Consider the following 19336-nt stretch of genomic DNA (forward strand, 5'->3'; position numbering starts at 1 on the left):
GTAGTTAGCCAAGTAGCAGTCATGGGCGACCAGGATGGCGCAAGATTGTAGAAGGAGAGACCGGAGCTGCGCAGGAGCACGTCTGATCACATCCCGCGCTAGGCCACGCCCCTGTTAATATGTTTGCATCAATTGTTAAGGTCCAATATAATGTTTGCGTATAGGTTTACTACTACTTCAGGCTCGATTCACACTAATGCGTGTTTTGATGCATTTTGTAGAAATGCAGGGAATTTTTTTAACATGGGTCCCTATGGAACACATTCACATCAATGCATTTTTGTGCCTCTGCGTTTTTGGAAAGGGTCGGGGACTTTTTTCCCACAAAATGCAGCGTTTTCCATGTAATAGACTTCAATGGACCCGCATCCAAAATGCAAGTACCGCGTTTTTACCCCAATTTGGCTGCAATTTGCGTTTTTATTTTTTTTTTTACACTGTATATAGCTGGTTGCTAAGGAGGGGGGCCAGGAAGCTGGCCGCTGCATCCTTAGCAAATGATGAGGAGTCAGCGGGCTTCTACGCTGACAGCTGAATGTAAAAAAAAAAAAAGAATTGCCCTCTAAAAAAAAAAGAATTGACCTCTAAAAAAAAAAAAAAAAAAATTTTTGAAAAAAAACAGCATCCTTACCAGGCCTTTGGGTCTAGTATGGATTTTGAGGGGACCCCCGCGCCAAAATTTAAAACAAAAATGGCATGGGCCCCCCCCAAAATCCATACCAGACCCTTATCTGAGCATGCAGCCTGGCAGGTCAGGAAAGGGAGGAGACGAGCGAGCCCCCCCCCCCCCGAACCATACCAGACTGCATGCCTTCAACATGGGGGGGTGGATGCTTTAAGGCAGGAGGGGCTCTGCGCCCCTCCACCCCAAAGCACCTTGCCCCCATGTTGATGGGGACAAGGGCCTCTTTCTGACAACCCTGGCCGGTTCTTGTCGGGGTCTGCGGGGGGGGGCTTATCAGAATCCAGAAGCCCCGAATGATGTCATCTGATGGCCACGCCCCATAGTTTTCTAAGAAATGCTTGACAGACGGACAGATCAGCGGGACGCAGCATAATCTTGGTATGTAGAGCAAGCTAGTGATAAATGTGTAGCAAATACACAAAGTAAGACTATGTAAGCCTTAAGGCTCGATTCACATTCTATGCATGTTGCTTTTGAGTGTTTCTGCAGTGCTTTTTGCTGTGCTTTCCGTGTTTTTTTTTTTTTTACACTGTATATAACTGGTTGCTAAGGAGGGGGCCGGGAAACCGGCCGCCGTGTCCTTAACAACCGATGAGTCATCAGCTGTCAGCGGGCTTCAGCTTTACAGCTGAATGTAAAAAAAAAAAAAAAAAGAATTGCCGGCTAAAATAAAATCATGAAAAAAAACAGTGTAGGGGTCCCCCCCCCCAGGTCCATACCAGTCCCTTGAGTCTAGTATGGATTTGGAGGGGACCCCCCACGCCAACATTTGGCATGGGGTCCCCCCCAAAATCCATACCAGACCCTTATCCGAGCATGCGGGTCAGGAAAGGGAGGGGACAAGCGAGCGCCCGTCCCCCTCCCCCCCCTGAACCATACCAGACCGCATGCCCTCAACATGCCTTCAACATGGGGGGGTTGGTGCTTTGGGGCAGGGGGGCTCTGTGTCCCAAAACACCCCAAAGCACCTTGTCCCCATGTTGATGGGGAGAGGGGCCTCTTCCTGACCACCCTGGCTGGTGGTTGTCAGGGTCTTCAGGCGGGGGGCTTATCAGAATCCAGAAGCCCCCTTTAACAAGGGGGCCCCAGATCCTGCCCCCCCCACATGTGAATGAACATGGGGGTAATGTAGTGTGACAATAGACAGTTTTTTGACAAGTCCTTTTATTAAAAATGTCTTCTTCCTCCGGTCACCCCCGCCCCCATGTTGAGGGCATACGACGCTCGCTCGTCCCTCCCTTTCCTGATCTGCTGCATGCTCGGATAACGGTCTGGTATGGGTTTTGCCATTTTTTTTCCCTCCGAATCCATACTAGACCCAAGGGCCTGACATGGACCTGGGTGGGGTTTTTTTTTTTAGCCGGCGATTCTTTTTTTATTTTACATTCAGCTGATGAATTATCAGTTGTTAAGGACGCAGCGGCCGGCTTCCCGGTCCCCTTAGCAACCAGCTGTATACAGTGTAAAAAAAAAAGCGCAAATCCCGGTAAAAACACGAAAAGCACAGCAAAAAGCACTGCAGAGACGCTCAAAAAACAACATGCAAAGATGTGAATCGAGCCTTAAGGCTTACTTAGTGTATTTGCTACCCATTTATTTATCGCTAGCTTGCTCTATATAACAAGATTATTTTCATTAATATTCGTGAATTCAAATGAATAATAACGTTTAGAAAAGAAACATAGACACTGAAAATCAAAGTCTTAACATCTTTAAACTGGTGATCAGAGTAAATAGAAACCCTTCGATTAGAGGTTAGTGGGAAATGATCCTTTTAACATTGATATCGCATGGTCCCACACTGCTGGCCCTGTCAGTTGGTTTTGAAACTATGCACCAAGGGGAGATCAATCCACTGCTCAAGGAACCCATAGCAACCTCTGGAAGAGCCCTTGTTGAGAAAGCCTAATGTATTGTAGACAGTAGAGAGTTAACAGTAGAGACAGCTTTTTTTAAAGCTTTTGATTAGAATTATGTCATTCTGCTATATAGAAGTAGGGATGAGCCGAACACCCCCCGGTTCGGTTTGCAGCAGAACATGCGAACAGGCAAAAAATTTGTTCAAGCTCGCGAACACTGTTAAAGTCTATGGGACACGAACGTGAAAAATCAAAAGTGCTAATTTTAAGGGTTAATATGCAAGTTATTGTCGTAAAAGGTGTTTGGGGACCTGGATCCTGCCCAGGGGACATGTATCAATCCAAAAAAAAGTTTTAAAAACTAACGTTTTTTCGGGAGCAGTGATTTTAGTAATGCTTAAAGTGTAACAATAAAAGTGAAATATTCCTTTAAATTTCGTACTGGGGGGTGTCTATAATATTCCTGTAAAGTGGCGCATGTTTCCCGTGTTTAGAACAGTCCCTGCACAAAATGACATTTCTAAAGAAAAAAAAGTCATTTAAAAGTACTCGCGGCTATAATGAATTGTTGGGTCTGGCAATACAGATAAAAGTCATTGAAAAAAACGGCATGAGATCCCCCCCCCCCCAGTCCATTACCAGGCCCTTTGGGTCTTGTATGAATATTAAGGGAAACCCCGAACCAAAATTTAAAAAAAAATCGCGTGGGGGTCCCCCCAAATTCCATAGCATGCCCTTCAGGTCTGGTATGGATATTAAGGGGAACCCTGCGCCAATTTTTTTTTAAAAATGGCGTAGGAGTCCCCCTCAAAATCCATACCAGACCCATCAGGTCTATGGTATGGATTTTAAAGGGAACCCGCGCTAAAATAAAAAAAAAAAAAATGGCGTGGGGGACCCCCTAAAATTCATACCAGACCCTTATCCAAGCACGCAACCTGGCAGGCCGCAGGAAAACGGGGGGACGAGAAAGCACCCCCCCTCCTGAACTGTACCAGATCATATGCCCTCAACATGGGGAGGGTGCTTTGGGGTAGCCCCCAAAGCACCTTGTCCCTATGTTGATGGGGACAAGGGCCTCATACCCACAACCCTTGCCCGGTGGTTGTGGGGATCTGCAGGCAGGGGTCTTATCAGAATCTGGAAGCCCCCCTTTATCAAGGGGACCCCCAGATCCTGGTCTCCCCCCCTGTGTGAAATGGTAACGGGTACAAATGTACACCTACCATTTCACAAAAAAAGTTTCAAAATGGTACAAAAGACAAGACACAACACCATTACACACGGGGGGAGGCCGGGATCTGGGGGTTAAAGGGGGCTTCCAGATTCCGATAAGCCCCCCGCCCGCAGACCCCCACAACCACCGGGCAAGGGTTGTGGGAATGAGGCCCTTGTCCCTATCAACATGGGGACAAGGTGCTTTGGGGGGCTACCCCAAAGCACCCTCCCCATGTTGAGGGCATGTGGCCTGGTATGGTTCAGGGGGGGGCGCTCTCTCGTCCCCCCTCTTTTCCTGCGGCCTTCCAGGTTGCGTGCTTGGATAAGGGTCTGGTATGGATTTTTTTTGGGGGGGGGGGGGGTCCCATGCCGTTTTTTTTCAATGACTTTTTTTCTGTATTGCTGGACCCGACAGTTCATTATAGCCGCGAGTACTTTTAACCCTTTCATTACTAGGCCTATTTTTGAAATTTGGTGTTTACAAGTTAAAATCCATATTTTTAGCTAGAAAATTACTTAGAACCCCCGAACATTTTATATATATATTTTTTTAGCAGAGAATCTAGAGAATAAAATGGAGATTGTTGCAATATTTTATATCACACGGTATTTGTGCAGCGGTGTTTTAAACGCAAATTTTTGGGAAAAGGGACACTTTCATGAATTTTAAAAAATCCAAACAGTAAAGTTACCCCAATTTTTTTGCATAATGTGAAAGATGATGTTACGCCGAGTAAATAGATACCAAACATGTCATGCTTTATAATTGCACGCACTCGTGGAATGGCGACAAACTACGGTACCTAAGAATTTCCATAGGCGACGCTTTCATTTTTTTTTACGGTTACCAGATTAGAGTTACAGAGGAGGTCTAGTGCTAGAATTATTGCTCTCGCTCTGACGATCACGGCGATACCTCACATGTGTGATTTGAACACCATTTACATATGTGGGCGTGACTTCCGTATGCGTTTTCTTTGCTCGCGAGCTCGCAGGGATGGGGGCGCTTTAAATTTTTTTTTGTTCTTATTTATTTTATTTATTTCTATAAATTGTGTTTAAAAAAAAAAAATTTTTGATGACTTTTATTGCTGTCGCAAGGAATGTATACATCCCTTGTGACAGTAATAGGTGGTGACAGGTACTCTTTATAGAGGGATCGGGGGTCTCCTTTGCACTTCAAAGTATTCAGATCGCTGAAAACGGCGATTCTGAATACTGTGTATTGATTTTAAAACCGGCGCCATTGGCAGCTGAATAAACGGGAAGTGATGTCATGACGTCGCTTCCGCGTTTACAATTAGAAGGCTGGAACGAAGCCACCCACGGCTTCGTTCCAGAGCGCCCCCAGCCGCCGGAGGCAGCCAATTGGTCATCGGGCATCCCGATGGCACGGGAGGCCCTGTAAGAGCGGCGGGAGGAGGGGTCGTCTCCTCCCGCTCCTCCGGTATAACAGCGGAGCAGCTTTTAGCCGCATCGGTTGTTATACTAGGATAGCCGATCACCCGCTGTAAACAACGGTACCAGGATGATGCCTGCAGCTGCGGGCATCATCCCGGTATAACCCCGAAAAGCCAAGTACGCACATCTGCGTACGCTCAGCGGGAAGGGGTTAAATGACTTTTTCCTTCAGAAGTGTCATTTTGTGCAAGGACTGTTCTAAACACGGGAAACATGCGCCGCTTTACAGGCATACTATAGACACCCTCCAGGTAAGAAATTTGAAGGAATATTTCACTTTTATTGTTTCACTTTAAGCATTATTAAAATCACTGCTCTCGAAAAAACAGCCATTTTTAAAACTTTTTTTTGCATTGATACATGTCCCCTGGGGCAGGACCTGGGTCCCCAAACACTTTTTATACCAATACCATGCATATAAGCCTTTAAAATTAGCACTTTGGATTTCTCCCATAGACTTTTAAAGGGTGTTCCGCGGCTTTCGAATTTGCCGCCAACACCCCAAATTGTTCGCTATTCGGCGAGCAGGCGAACACCCGATGTTCGAGTCGAACTTACGTTCAACTCTAACATCGAGCTCATCCCTATATAGAAGGTTAAATTGATCTCAAACTCTGTGTGATCCATTGCAAAATGCTTTCTTGATCTGACTGGCTTTTCTGGTTGACACAATAACTATGTTGGAAATGTGTGATATTATTTAGCTGTACTTAGCAACATGTATATTCAAAGTTTATAGATATGTACTGTATTTCTAAACCGACAAGCCCATTTTTAGGAACCACCCATTTTAACTAAGTACAGTCAACACTAGGTTATTATTTCTCCTTTGCTATGATGACGCAGTTTCCTTTTTTTAGAAGTGAATAATCCCTTTTCTTTTACTTTCAATTTTTCTTTTCTTTTTTTTTCACCCCTGTAGAACAAAAGGTACTCGTGTTGTCAATTTTACAAGTGTCTTAGAAAAATAATATTCTTCCATTTTTTTTCTATAGCTTCTAGTATTTAGACATGTTAAGAAGTGCTGATATTTCAACCAAATACAGTCAGTAAACAAAACTCCATGCAGATCCTATCCCACAAATCCTTTTCTGTATTTTTTTTCTTCTTAATCTTTTGTTAGGTCAGTATTTTTTTTTCACACAGTGTTCATTATGCCCAATTTAGTTTTTATGGTTTATCAGCTTATGCACTCATATTACAAAGGATGTCTGTATGATAGTCTATAGTTATCTTCTTGTGGGACGTGCTCACAACATTTTACTGTTAGTGATAGAGAATGGAAAAGGTCAGACAGTCTCTTTCACTGCTGGATGTATTACTAGATATACATTTCTAGGAATATGCTCTGATAACAGTCTAATGTTAACTGATTATTCTTATGGAATTGATATCTTAAATGTTCAGTACAGGACACAGGCTGGATTATCATAGATCCTGGATTATAGGCTATAGGCTGGTAACCCCCACCTCTCTCCAGGGCATATCCATATAACCCTACCCTGAAGAACCCCAATGGGCAAAGCCTGGATCCTGATTAGTTACCAGTGACATTCACAGGTAAGAGAGGTTTACCCACTACTGGAACAATACTGTAGCCTCACTTATTACAGGTTTCCTAAGTTGTATTCTTTATATGTTACAAACTATCAGGAAACCCCAAAATATGTTTGAAAACTTTTTATTTAAGCAGTGTTAAAGTTTTCAAAGATGGCGGAAAATTATTCAGAACGTAGTCTCAGGTGGATGACTAGGTGTTACACCACAGGTTTTACAACCACTTCCACCTACAGCCCCTTATAAAGGGTTTAGACACCTCCTACTGCCCCTTGGCCATAAGGACTTCTCTACAAGATGGTCTACACCTGGGTTGCTGTGTATTCCTTCACAGACACGCTCACCCCATTTTCTGCACACACTCTGTGAGTACTCCACAGGGGAATACCTTCACCTTGTGCCTAGTTTCCAGAATAGTTCCACCTTGTGCCTAGTTTCCAGAATTTCCAGATGCATGTGTAATTTTGTTCTTTAGCCTGGGTTCACACTATAGCGATGCGGGAACCAGCACAATTCCAGTACCAGTTTCCGCATTGCATCTCCCCCGCAGGCAGTTCACACTACCCTCTGCAAACCACTGTGGGTGTGAATAAAATGTTAATGACACCCCAGATCGATTCACAGATGCGAACTGTGGCTTTGGACAGGAATCGGATCGTATGGGTGTTCACACAAATGCGATCCCATTCCAGTGCGGGGAAAAAATTCCCTGCACCTTTTTTATGCAAATCCAATGCGAGTTCAGCCATACAACTGTATGGCTGAGCTCGCATTGCACAGACATCGCATGTGATAGGCACAGCAGTACGGGTGTGAATCACATGCAATGTCTGTGTTTGCAATAGTGTGAAACCAGGCTTACAGTTTTAATAAAAAAAGTTTAGGCAAAATTGCCTAATCAAACTGAAGATGGGCTAAACATAACTTGGAAAAAGTAAAAAAAAAAAAAAAAAAAAAAAAAAATGAATTGTCACTTTATTTTATTCCATCAGTATAATGGGGATGCACTACTTTCAAGTTATATAAATGTAAGAATTGAGGATATAAGCAAACTAGTTTCCAAAGCATTTCTTTATTTACTACTTTGATGATAATAGGAAACAGGACAGTCCCTAATCTAAACCAACAGTTTTCATGCCTGGTTTAACCCTCGGCAATAATACCCTGCATATACAATACTTTGTAACATATACAGCATTAGTCACAATATCATATCATATATTGTATGTCACCCTTTGTTATAATAAACATTTTCTTTTGGATTTCTATGTATCTTAATTCTACAGGGGGCCCTTACTCAAAATGGCCATGGCTAGAAATGCTAGGGCGTGTTTTTCAAAGTGTTTTCTCAACAAAATACAGCATGAAGACATGGATAGATGGATGGATGATTTAACTTTGAATATTAAAATAAGTTAAATCATGTTTTCAGTTTGTGGTGCTCAGATACAGTATAGTTCCACTTTAAGGAAAGCAGTAGTAAAGGATCTCCAATCTTGCCACAATATTACTTACAGTATATATCTTGCTTGAGCCTCAATCCTACTACACATGTGTGCATACACATACGGTGGGGTAACTGATAATTCTGCACCGGCCTTCTTACTCTTAAGATAGTAATCCTTTGAAAACATTGCATTTATATATGGATGGAAGTTGTTACCACATTAATTTAATGAACTGTCTTGGCAAAAAAAAAATAAATAAAATGCAGCACATCTTTGCAATACATGCACATTTCCACATGAGTCATTTCTTTAAAAAATGTAAAAAATGTTGTAAGTACAAAATGCCTGTTAAACCTGACAGATTTCCAGTGAGGTCCTAACTTCCTGTAGTAAGCTGACAGTGCTACCCTGCTGCACTGAAATCCCAAGCAGTGATTTCAGCCCTGCCATAGTTTCCCTAGGATGTATGTAGATATTATAGAACAGCAGCTGGGCATGTCTCAGCCATCCACACACACTATGTCCAGCCTCAGGTGGTGGAATTACAGCAACACTTTTCACCCAAGATAGAAGATTGTGGCAGCAGGTGATTTAGTAACGTTACATGTTACACCCTAAATATAGGTGTAAGATGTAACATGTTACTAAGGGTGAACTAATTATTTTAAGTGTAAGCTAGCAGAACCATTGAAGATCTCAATTTCAACTCTTGAAAATGTGGAGGAAAAAAAATTTAAATATTATTTGTCTTCTGCTTAATATTCCTGAACTTACAGTATTAAATGAGCTACAGTCGTAGTTCTTTAATGTTACCCACCTCCTAAGAACATAATCTGTGTGCTTTTAGACACTCCTGGAACAAATCCTCCTGAGTGGCTTTTTAGTTTCAATATTCTTTATTACGTTTTCACATAAAGAGGTAGCATTTACATGTGAAATCTTGTCAGATGGTCCAACTGGAGCACAAATATCAAATGATGGAAATACTCATAACATTCAATGCATTGTTAAATTCAATACAGATCATTAAACATATGCCTACAACTGGAGGTATTGGTAGAGATGGCTCCAGAGGAAGGGGGGGATTGGGAGGGAAAGGGAAGGTAGAGATGGGAAGGGAGAGAGGAAAGAAAAGAGGTACCAGCAAACAAATCAAATGAACTAGTGTTAACCAAGAAAACATTACATTTGTACAGTGCAGCTAGGATGTGATAACCACAAAGAATATTGAAAAAGGAAATTGTCTATGCATAAGTTTTTTCTTGTTACAGTACTAGTCTCTCCATCTCACATTGAAGATGAAGGTCTGTGAGTGTGGATGCTATGGAAGGGGGTTCCAAAGTCTGGTGATATTTAGCTTAGCTGTTAGTAGAAGGTGTATTATTGCTACTTGTGATCTGGGAGGAAATTTTTCTTTCCCCAGGTGGAGTAGAGATAGTGACGGGTTGAGCGTTTTGGGGATCTGCGACATAGAAGAGATCAGGGAGAAAATTTGTTTCCAAAAGGAGCTAAGAGATCTACAAAACTACAGGAGATGTGCGACAGTACCTATACTGCCACAAGACCTCCAACAGGTAGCGAAACAACTCGGGTATATTTTTGACAACCTATAGGGTGTCAAGTACCACCTGTGTGTATTTTTGACAGGCTTCCCAATGTTTGGAGCAATGGGATGCTGTGTATGTAGTTTTGAAGGCCTGCTGCCACATAAGAGGGGTTTCTTTTAATATTCAGTTCTTCTATCCATTTTGAGAGGGTAGTGAATCAGGAGTAGGGTTGATGGCCATTTAAGGCTGCGTATATAATGATATCCCATGTTTAGGGTGTGTGGGTTGAGAATAGAATCTATGTAGTGTTTCAGGGATTGTGACTATAGAGGGGAGTTTAGAAGCTCCAAGGAAGTGACTGATCCTCAAATAAGTGTAGGTATTTGTGTCTGGAAGATAGAATTTGTGTTGGAGGTCCCTGAAAGTTTTCAAAGACTGGTTAGAGGAGAGATCCAGTAGTGTTAATTTCGTATGTATGCCAAAGTAGTATTTTAAGGTTTGATATTTGACTCAATAGTACTCTAAGAGAGAGAGGGTGAGTATGAGAGGGTTGGTTAGGTTCCGTGTCATAGGTAAATTTCCTCCAGGCTAGGAGTGATGCTCTAACTGATAGGGAGAGGAATGTTGTAGAGAGAGGGGAGCCCGCAGTAGTGAGTAAGAGGGTATCCAGTAAGTTAATAGTTTTGTAAGGCGAGTGTTCCATAGTTGACCAAGTTTTATTGAAGGATGGGTGGCACCAGTAATATAGTTGATCCAGGATAGAGGCATAATAGGTACAAATGTGGAGAAGTCCTAACCCGCCTTGGTTGTGGTACCTAACTAATATATGGTGAGCGCATCTGGGTGGTTTGTTGTCTCAAATTAATTTCGTAATCAGCCTTTGTATTGAGGAGAAGAAGGCTCCAGATACTGGTATCATTACTGTACGGAATAAGTATATTAGCTTAGGTAGAACAATCATCTTAAAGGAGGCCCAGTTTAGACAGGCCAGAAGTTTGCACTTGATTAATTAGTTGAGGAAGTTGTTTTTGGAAGGCTCGATAGTTTAAATCATAGTGTTGTGTGGGGCAAAGAGATTTTAATCCCTAGGTATGGAATAGCCTGTGTGGTCCAGGTGTAGGGGAGATCTTCTTGGAGGAGAGATTCTAATCTGGCTGAGAGGTGCAGGGGGAGGATCAAGGATTTTGTGTAATTAAGTTTGTAAAAGGACACTGAACTATATTGATGGAGAATTTCTTAGCTGGTAAGGAGAGGGTTAAGTTGCAGATCATGAGGATGACATAATCGGCGAAAAGAATAATCTTGTGGTCTATACCGTTAAAGGAGATTCCAGAAATAAGTGGGTCATTCCTAATTTTATATGCTAGGGGTTCCATCAAGAGCGCAAAAATGAGAGGGGAGAGAGGGCAGCCTTGACGGATGCCATTGGAGATCTCCATTGTTTTGGACAACGTCCCTTCTGTCAGCACTTTAGCCCTTCTGAGTGGCTTTTATTTTATGCTTGAGATTTATCTTCTGATAATTGCTCTGTCTGAATTGTCTTGAGCGTAAGTTTATTAATAGCATTAGTACTTTGACTGATTCTTTTTTTCTTGCTCCCTAGAGTTATTTTTCAATACAAATTATTAAAATTAGCTTTCAATTTGAATCAGAATAACACAGAATTTTATTTTCCAGGTTTATGGTGGGATGTGGACAATGCGATGATTGGTTTCATGGAGAATGTGTTGGCCTAAGCCTTGGTCAAGCACAGCAGATGGAAGTGGATGACAGAGAATATACATGTGCTAAGTGCTGTGTGGAAGAAGAAAAGATGGACACATCACAGTTTATTGCTTCCAGCGATAGTCAGAAGCCGGATCTACTCCAAGAACATAAAACTCTGGAAATAAATAAACCATTGACAACAGGTTGTCCAGGTTTACCCTATGAAAAATCTAAACCGGCAGATGATACGATAAAGCATAAAGTTAAAATTTCCAAAAAGGTACTGTATAAAGGTTAATCTGTCATTGGTTTAAAGTGGAATTCCGGGCTTATTCTAACTAATCATAAAACTGCTTCCACATCCCTTTTAATACCTATACTAACTACCATGTAGAAGAAACATGCATATACTAACCTGTTCTCAGGCCACTCTGTTCCAGTCACGTGATCTTCCCTGTGTCAGCCAGCACCGGCTCCAGGGGAGAGGAGAGAGCGCTCCAACGGCTAGAATGCCTGAGAGGTGATCTCCCCAATAGACTTACTACGGGCCATCTGTTGGCACTCTCTCCTCTCCCCTGAAGCTGCTGCTAGCTAGCCTGAAGGCTTCACTGCTGGCTTCCCTTACTTGCAATGCCGGCGCCTGCACCCAAAGCTGATGGATGAATCAGCTTAGGGTGCTGACATTGCGGTATCCCTGAACAGGTACAGTGCCTTTCAAAAGTACTCACCCCCCCCCCTTGGCATTTTTCGTTTTTTTTTTTGCCTCACAACCTGGAATTAACATGGATTGTTTGAGGATTTGCATCATTTAATTTACAGAACAACTGTGAAGATTTTTTTTTTTTTAATTGTGAAGCAAACAACAAATAGGACGAAATAACAGAAAAAGTCAATGTGCATAACTATTCACCCCCTAAACTTTGTAGAGCCACCTTTTGCGGCTATCACAGCTCCAAGTCTCTTTGGATTCGTCTCTATGAGCTTGTCACATCTTACCACTGGGATTTTTGCCCATTCCTCCTTGCAAAACTGCTCCAGCTCCTTCAAGTTGGATGGTTTGAGCTTGTGAACAGCAATCTTTAAGTCTGACCACAGATTTTCTATTGGATTGAGGTCTGGGCTTTGACTAGGCCATTCCAACACATTTACATGTTTCCCCTTAAACCACTCAAGTGTTGCTTTAGCAGTGTGTTTAGGGTCATTGTCCTGCTGGAAGGTGAACCTCTGTCCTAGCCTCAAATCACACACAGAGTGGTAGAGGTTTTGCTAAAGAATATCCCTGTATTTAACACCATCTATCTTTCCCTCAACTCTGACCAGTTTCCTAGTCCTGACTGCTGAAAAACATTCCCACAGCCTGACGCTGCCACCACCATGTTTCACTGTGGGGATGGTGTTCTTTGGGTGATGTGATGTGTTGGGTTTGTGCCAGACATAGCGTTTTCTTTGATGGCCAAAAAGTTCAATTTTAGTGTCATCAGACCAGAGCACCTTCCTCCATACATTTTGGGAGTCTCTCACATGCCTTTTTGCAAATTCAAAACATGCCATTTTGTTTTTTGCTGAAAGTAATGTCTTTTCTCTGGCCACTCTGCCATAAAGCCCAACTCTATGGAGCATACGGCTTATTGTTGTCCTATGTACAGATACTCCAGTCTCTGCTGTGGGACTCTGCAGCTCCTCCAGGGTTACCTTAGGTCTCTGTGCTGCCTTTCTGATTAATGCCCTCCTTGCCCGGTCCGTGAGTTTTGGTGTGCGGCCATCTCTTGGCAGGTTTGCTGTTGTGCCATGTTCTTTCCATTTGGTTATAATAGATTTGATGGTGCTAGGGATCATCAAAGATTTGGATATTTTTTTTATAACCTAACCCTAACTTGTACTTCTCAACAACATTGTCCCTTGTTTGGAGAGTTCCTTGGTCTTCATGGCAGTGTGTGGTTAGTGGTGCCTCTTGCTTAGGTGTTGCAGCCTCTGGGGCCTTTCAAAAAGGTGTGTATGTGTAATGACAGATCATGTGACACTTATATTGCACACAGGTGGACATCATTTCACAAATTATGTGACTTCTGAAGGTAATCGGTTGCACCAGAGCTTTTTATGGGCTTCGTGACAAAGGGGGTGAATATATATGCACATGCCAATGATCATTTTTTTATTTCTTAAAAATAGTTTTATGTATATATTTTTCGAATTTTACTTTACCAACTTAGACTATTGTGTTCTGATCCATCACATATAATTTAGATTAAAAAAACATTGAACTAAAGGCTGTAATTTAACAAAATAGCCAAGGGGGGTGAATACTTTTGCAAGGCACTGTAAGTGTCCTTGTAGTAAAAGTTAGCAGCTACAATATTTGTAGCTGCTGACTTTTAATTTTTTTCCCCAATCTCCACTTTAAAGTGTTCACTTTTACAGAGAAAAAAATGAAAAGGTGAACGGGACACTCTCTCCACCTCCTCCGTCCCTGCTGTACCTAGCTGCTGAGCTGTCAGTGCCCATGCCAATGCATTCGACATCCATGTTCCGGATTATTCTGATTGGTCAGTGCCTGCACAATGAATCTTTCTGACCTGTCCCGGAAGCACTGCATGGAGAAGAGTGGGGATTTCAAACTTTCAGCTCAGCAGCACCTAAAGTATCTTTAAACCCACATCTTTTAAAACTATCAATAAATGGTGTATTACATACTGTTCATACTCACTATGGTGTTTGTTTTCTGTATTCTGCAAAAAAACTGGTTGATCCTGCAGTTCTGTGTCTCCCACTCTTGTCCATGTCCCCACTGCAGTTGGGGATTTTGCAAAGCAGTGTTGGCAGCCAGTGCACATGCTCAGATTTCCATGTATTTCTACCTTGAGCATTTCCTCCCTTCACATTTGAGCAGCCCATGTTACTATAGAGTCACACGTGTGAGCATGCACCGTTCTAAATGACAGCCCACTCCCTCCTTCCTTCGATGTGTCCACTATCCAGTTCTACACTATGAGGGTGAAATATTAAATATTGATTGACCAAGGCTTCAGCTCCCTGTTATTTTTAGACACAGGCTGGAGGATGGCATGACACAGCCTGTGGCTGGCAGATATCCGCTCACACCATGTTATTTCCACAAAATAATAATAGATTTCAAATACTGTATTTATTGGCGTATAACACACACTTTCTTTATCGTACATCATGGGACAGTAATTACTTAATGGGTTATAGGCCACCTTCAGGTGTTGACACTGGTAAACCCAATCAAAGGAAGTTTACTCCCTATATAACCCCTCCTCCTTCCAGGAGCACATCAGTTTTTTCGCCAGTGTCTAAGGTGTTGGCCACGAGTGAAGAGCTCCAGGAGGGATCCATGCTGGATTTAAATTCCTCCATAAAAAGAAGCCAGATCCATCCAGACTGCCACTGAGGCCTAAGATGGATGGGACCTTGTATCCGAAGCACGAGGTTTTGCCTGTAACGGCTCTCTTTGTAGGGCTGGAACCCAGGGCTTAGGTCTTGTTACGTTACCTAAAGCTTCCTGATGGGGTGCTTGTACATGGCCCAAGGCAGTTGGAACCCCGTTTTTGGGGACCCAGTCCCTGAAGGTTTGCTAAACGCAGCCTGCTGTTAATTCTGCAAAATCCTGCAGCGAAGAAACTTGGGTATTAAAAACATCTTTGTATTTCTTCCATTAAAGGAAAAAATGTTGTCATGCCCACTAGATGGAGTCTATGCACATACCTTCTCTGTTGTCTTCACTGTTAGCTCAGTCCGTGACTGGCTGCACAGCGTGTGGAGAGAGATTTGCAAGGTAAAAAAAGAAATCTGCAAAAAATTTATTTTTCTCCCCTGATGGGACCAGAGGATTAGGGGGACAGCAGCGCTGCACCATTACTCCCCCCCCCGCCGTGGGGGATGCTGATGTCCCGATATTTTACCACTAATAGTTTGTTACAGTGGCTGTATTTTTTACATATCTGTGCCTCACTGCAGGAGTCTCTGCCTCCAAGCCCCCTCCCCCACTCGTGTTGGGTCTGGGACCCGAAAAAGCGTGGGAAACTGTTTTTTAAAAAAGGGGGGCGGAATTTTTCCGGAGTGGGCGGGGCCTAAACACAAGTGCCGTGTACGTCCACGAGGACACACGCCAGCCTAAAAGCAGATAAATACAGCTGTGTCAGTCTCTCCTCTGCTGATGAGGAGGAAACAAGCTGCCTGCACACAGGGACACACGAGCTGTGGGCCAGGTATGGGTTGCAAAAACTGGCATTCCTGATCCAGGAAGGACACTCTTTCTCTAGCACTAGGCTGAACTTTATAGCGGCTTTTAAAGTCATGACTTTTCAGCGATTTAGTGCAAATTGTATAGCGCCTCTGTTTTTGTACTTAGGACTATGCCTGCCAAAAAAGTAAAGGTTTCACCCCCAGGCATTGGGATCTCGAGCTGTATTTCCATGCTGTCATCCTCGCCTGAATTACCGGTTATGGCAACTCAGGGTGAGCCATTGGAACAAATTGATGGTGCAGCTGCCTCTCACATCTCAGCACCTGTATACATGACTGAAGATACCCTTTCCTCCTCCCTCCAGGGTCTGGAAGAAAGATTAGCGGCTTTAATCGCATGCCTTATTCAAAAGGATAGGAAGCGTACAAGGTCCCTCCCCCCCACTTCAGCTTTGCAAGGGGAACAGTGGGCACACGATGAGGTGTTGCCCTCAATCGATCAGGAAGAAAAGCAAACCGATGATTCCTCTGCAGAGGAAACAACTGTAGATGAACCTTTTTCAGCTTCTCAATCTGAGAAATTGCTGATATAATCTCTTACAGAAATTGTTCGTTCCACTTTCATGCTGCCTCTAACAGAGTCTCATTAAAACTCGGCCTCTTCCTTAGGTTCTTTAAAACTTTCCAATCTTTTGCATGCGTTTCCAGGACATGCATTGAGAACAGCTTATTTTTGCTGAATGGGATCACCCGAATAAGCGTTTTCAATTCTCTATCCTCTGGAGGAAAAATTCTCAAAAAATGGAAAGTACCAGCAATTGACGCTGCGATTTCCAATGTGAATAATAACTTGTCCTGTAGACAATGCACAGATGCTTAAGGATCCAACAGATAAGAAGTTGGAATCCCTGCTAAAATCTACCTTTTCCATAGCAGGTGCCATCACTCGCCGCGATAGGCGTCTACCAATTCTTAAAGGGCCAATTTAAACAGGCCCTTAGAGAGCTTCCTACACAACAAGCTCAGGATTTGGCTGAACTACCTAAGGCATTATGTTTTGCCATAGATGCCATTAAAGATTCTATTCACCAGGCATCCCGCCTTAAGCTTATGCTTGTACATATGCATAGAATCCTGTGGTTGAAAAATTGGTCAGCTGAAACACCATGTAAAAACCTCCTAACTGCGTTTCCCTTTCATGGGGAGCGACTATTTGGAGAAGACTTGGATAAATATATCAAGACAATTTTTAGTGGAAAAAGTACTCTTTTACCAGTCAAAAAAAAAAAAACCCTTCATTTAAACGGGCTCTTTCCCCTGTGCCAGGGGCTTGCTTCTCTAGGCAGTGGCAACGGCCTCTGTCGTAAGACTCTAGAGGAAGACCTCGGGGTCAGACCCAGGCTCAAAAGAAGCCCTGGGGTAGGAAATCTGCAAAATAGAATCCTAAAGCCTCATCATGAAGAGGCAACCCCCCTCACCAAGGTGGGGGGAAGACTTCTGCAATTTTCAGAAGTCTGGAAAAAGGAAATTCAGGACATATGGGTCATCTCCGCAGGAACGCTGGGGTACAAGCTGGAATTTCGGGACTTTCCACTGTCTCGTTTCTTGAGATCACGTATTCCCAAAGATCCAGAGAAGAAACAATCTCTGTTTCAGGCTCTAGACTGATTCATATCTCAAGTGGTGATCATACAGATCCCCCACAAAAGAGCAAGGTCCTGGGGTTTTATTCAAACTTTTCATGGTACTAAAACTAAATGGAGATGTCAGACCCATTCTAGATCTAAGAAAGCTAAATCAATTCCTGAAGATCCGCTTCTTTCGCATGGAGACAATCAGGTCAGTAGTTTCTATCCTTCTGGGAAGAGAACTTCTGGCGTCAGTCGACATCAGGGATGCATATCTGAATGTCCCTATATTTCCTGCTCATCAAAAGTTTCTGCGGTTTGATTTAGAACAGCAGCATTTCCAGTTTGTAGCCCTGCCCTTCGGGCTAGCCACAGCACCCCGGGTGTTCACCAAAGTGCTGGCCCCACCTCTAGCCAGGTTAAGGGCACAGGGCATAACAGTCGTAGTGTACCTAGACGATCTATTACATCTGAAAAGTTTGGGTTGGATTCTCAACCTAGAGAAATCTTCCTTAATACCGCTAAAAAGGCTGGAGTACTTGGGTCTGATCATAGACACAGCCCAGGAAAGGGTGCTCTTGCCTCAAGCAAAGATCATCTCCATAAGAGAGCTGGTGCGGAGGGTCAGGTTAAATGACAATCCCTCCCTTCGCCTCTGCATGAGGTTGCTAGGAACCATGGTGGCTTCATTCGAAGCAGTTCCCTATGCCCAGTTCCATTCAAGCCTGTTGCAAAGCAGTATCCTGTCTGCTTGGAATAAAACAATTCAAGCTTTAGACTTGCCAATGTGGCTGTCCCCAAGAGTGGCCCAAAGCCTCACTTGGTGGTTATTAACCCAGAATCTGCTGAAAGGAAAATCCTTCAGACCAGTCATCTGGAAAGTGGTAACGACGGATGCCATCCTTTCAGGCTGGGGAGCAGTACTAGAAAAGACAACTGTCCAAGGACAGTGGTCAAGAACTGAAATAATCTTGCCCATCAATATCCCAGAAATTCGGGAAGCACATCTGGCTCTAAAGTCCTGGACTTTCAGGTTACGGGATTGTCCTGTCAGGATTCAATCCGACAATGCCACAGCTGTGGCCTATATCAATCACCAAGGGGGCACCAAAAGTGTCTCAGCACAGAGAGAGGTGAACCATATTCTAACTTGGGCAGAAAGGAATGTTCCATGCCTTTCTGCAATCTTCATTCCAGGACTAGAGAATTGACAGGCGGACCAGTTAAGTCGCCAGCAGTTATTCCAAGGGGAATGGTCTCTTCACCCCAACATATTTCGGGATGTTTGCCAAAGATTGGGGACTCCAGGCGTGGATCTTCTAGCATCCAGGTTCAACATGAAGTCGGTCAACTTTTTGGCCAGAACAAGGGATCCATTCGCATGCGGTACGGATGCATTGGTGACCCCATGGGATCAGTTCTCACTGATCTATGCATTCCCCCCTATTCAATTACTGCCTCGACTTCTTTGCAGTATCAAGCTGGAAAGAAAGCCGATAATTCTGGTGGCATAAGCATGGCCCAGAAGGTCATGGTACGCAGAAATCGTAAAGATGGCAGTGGAGGGCCCATGGTCCCTCCCACTATGGCCAGATCTGCTCACTCAGGGACCGATATTCCAACCTTCCTTATGGTCTCTAAATTTAACCGCTTGGCTATTGAAACCCACATTCTATAGGGCGGCACAGTGGTGTAGTGGATAGCACTTTTGCCTAGCAGTAAGAAGGGTTGCTGGTTTGAATCCCAACCACAACACTACCTGCCTGGAGTTTGCATGTTCTCCCTGTGCCTGTGTGGGTTTCCTCCGGGGTCTCCGGTTTCCTCCCACACTCCAAAGACATGCTGGTTGGTTAATTGGATCCTGTCTAAAATGTCCCTAGTATGTATGAATATGCGTTAGGGACCTTAGATTGTAAGCTCCTTGAGGGTAGGGACTGATGTGAATGTAGAATGTATATGTAAAGCGCTGCGTAAATTGATGGCGCTATATAAATACCTGAAATAAATAAAGAAACGTGGGCTT

The 19336-nt window shown here is 43.4% G+C and overlaps 1 protein-coding gene across 3 annotated transcripts in view; it reads left to right on the plus strand.

The window, feature by feature from the left end:
- Nucleotides 1-19336, plus strand: part of PHF3 (PHD finger protein 3) — a 220615-nt gene that overhangs the window by 105322 nt on the left and 95957 nt on the right. For all 3 annotated transcript variants that reach the window (XM_073626731.1, XM_073626730.1, XM_073626733.1), the window contains one exon: nucleotides 11453-11762. In XM_073626731.1, the coding sequence (XP_073482832.1) occupies nucleotides 11453-11762 (310 nt within the window). The remainder of the gene's footprint in view (nucleotides 1-11452; nucleotides 11763-19336) is intronic.

Source organism: Aquarana catesbeiana, linkage group LG04, assembly GCF_042186555.1.
Source record: "Aquarana catesbeiana isolate 2022-GZ linkage group LG04, ASM4218655v1, whole genome shotgun sequence".
NCBI classification, from domain to species: Eukaryota; Metazoa; Chordata; class Amphibia; order Anura; family Ranidae; genus Aquarana; species Aquarana catesbeiana.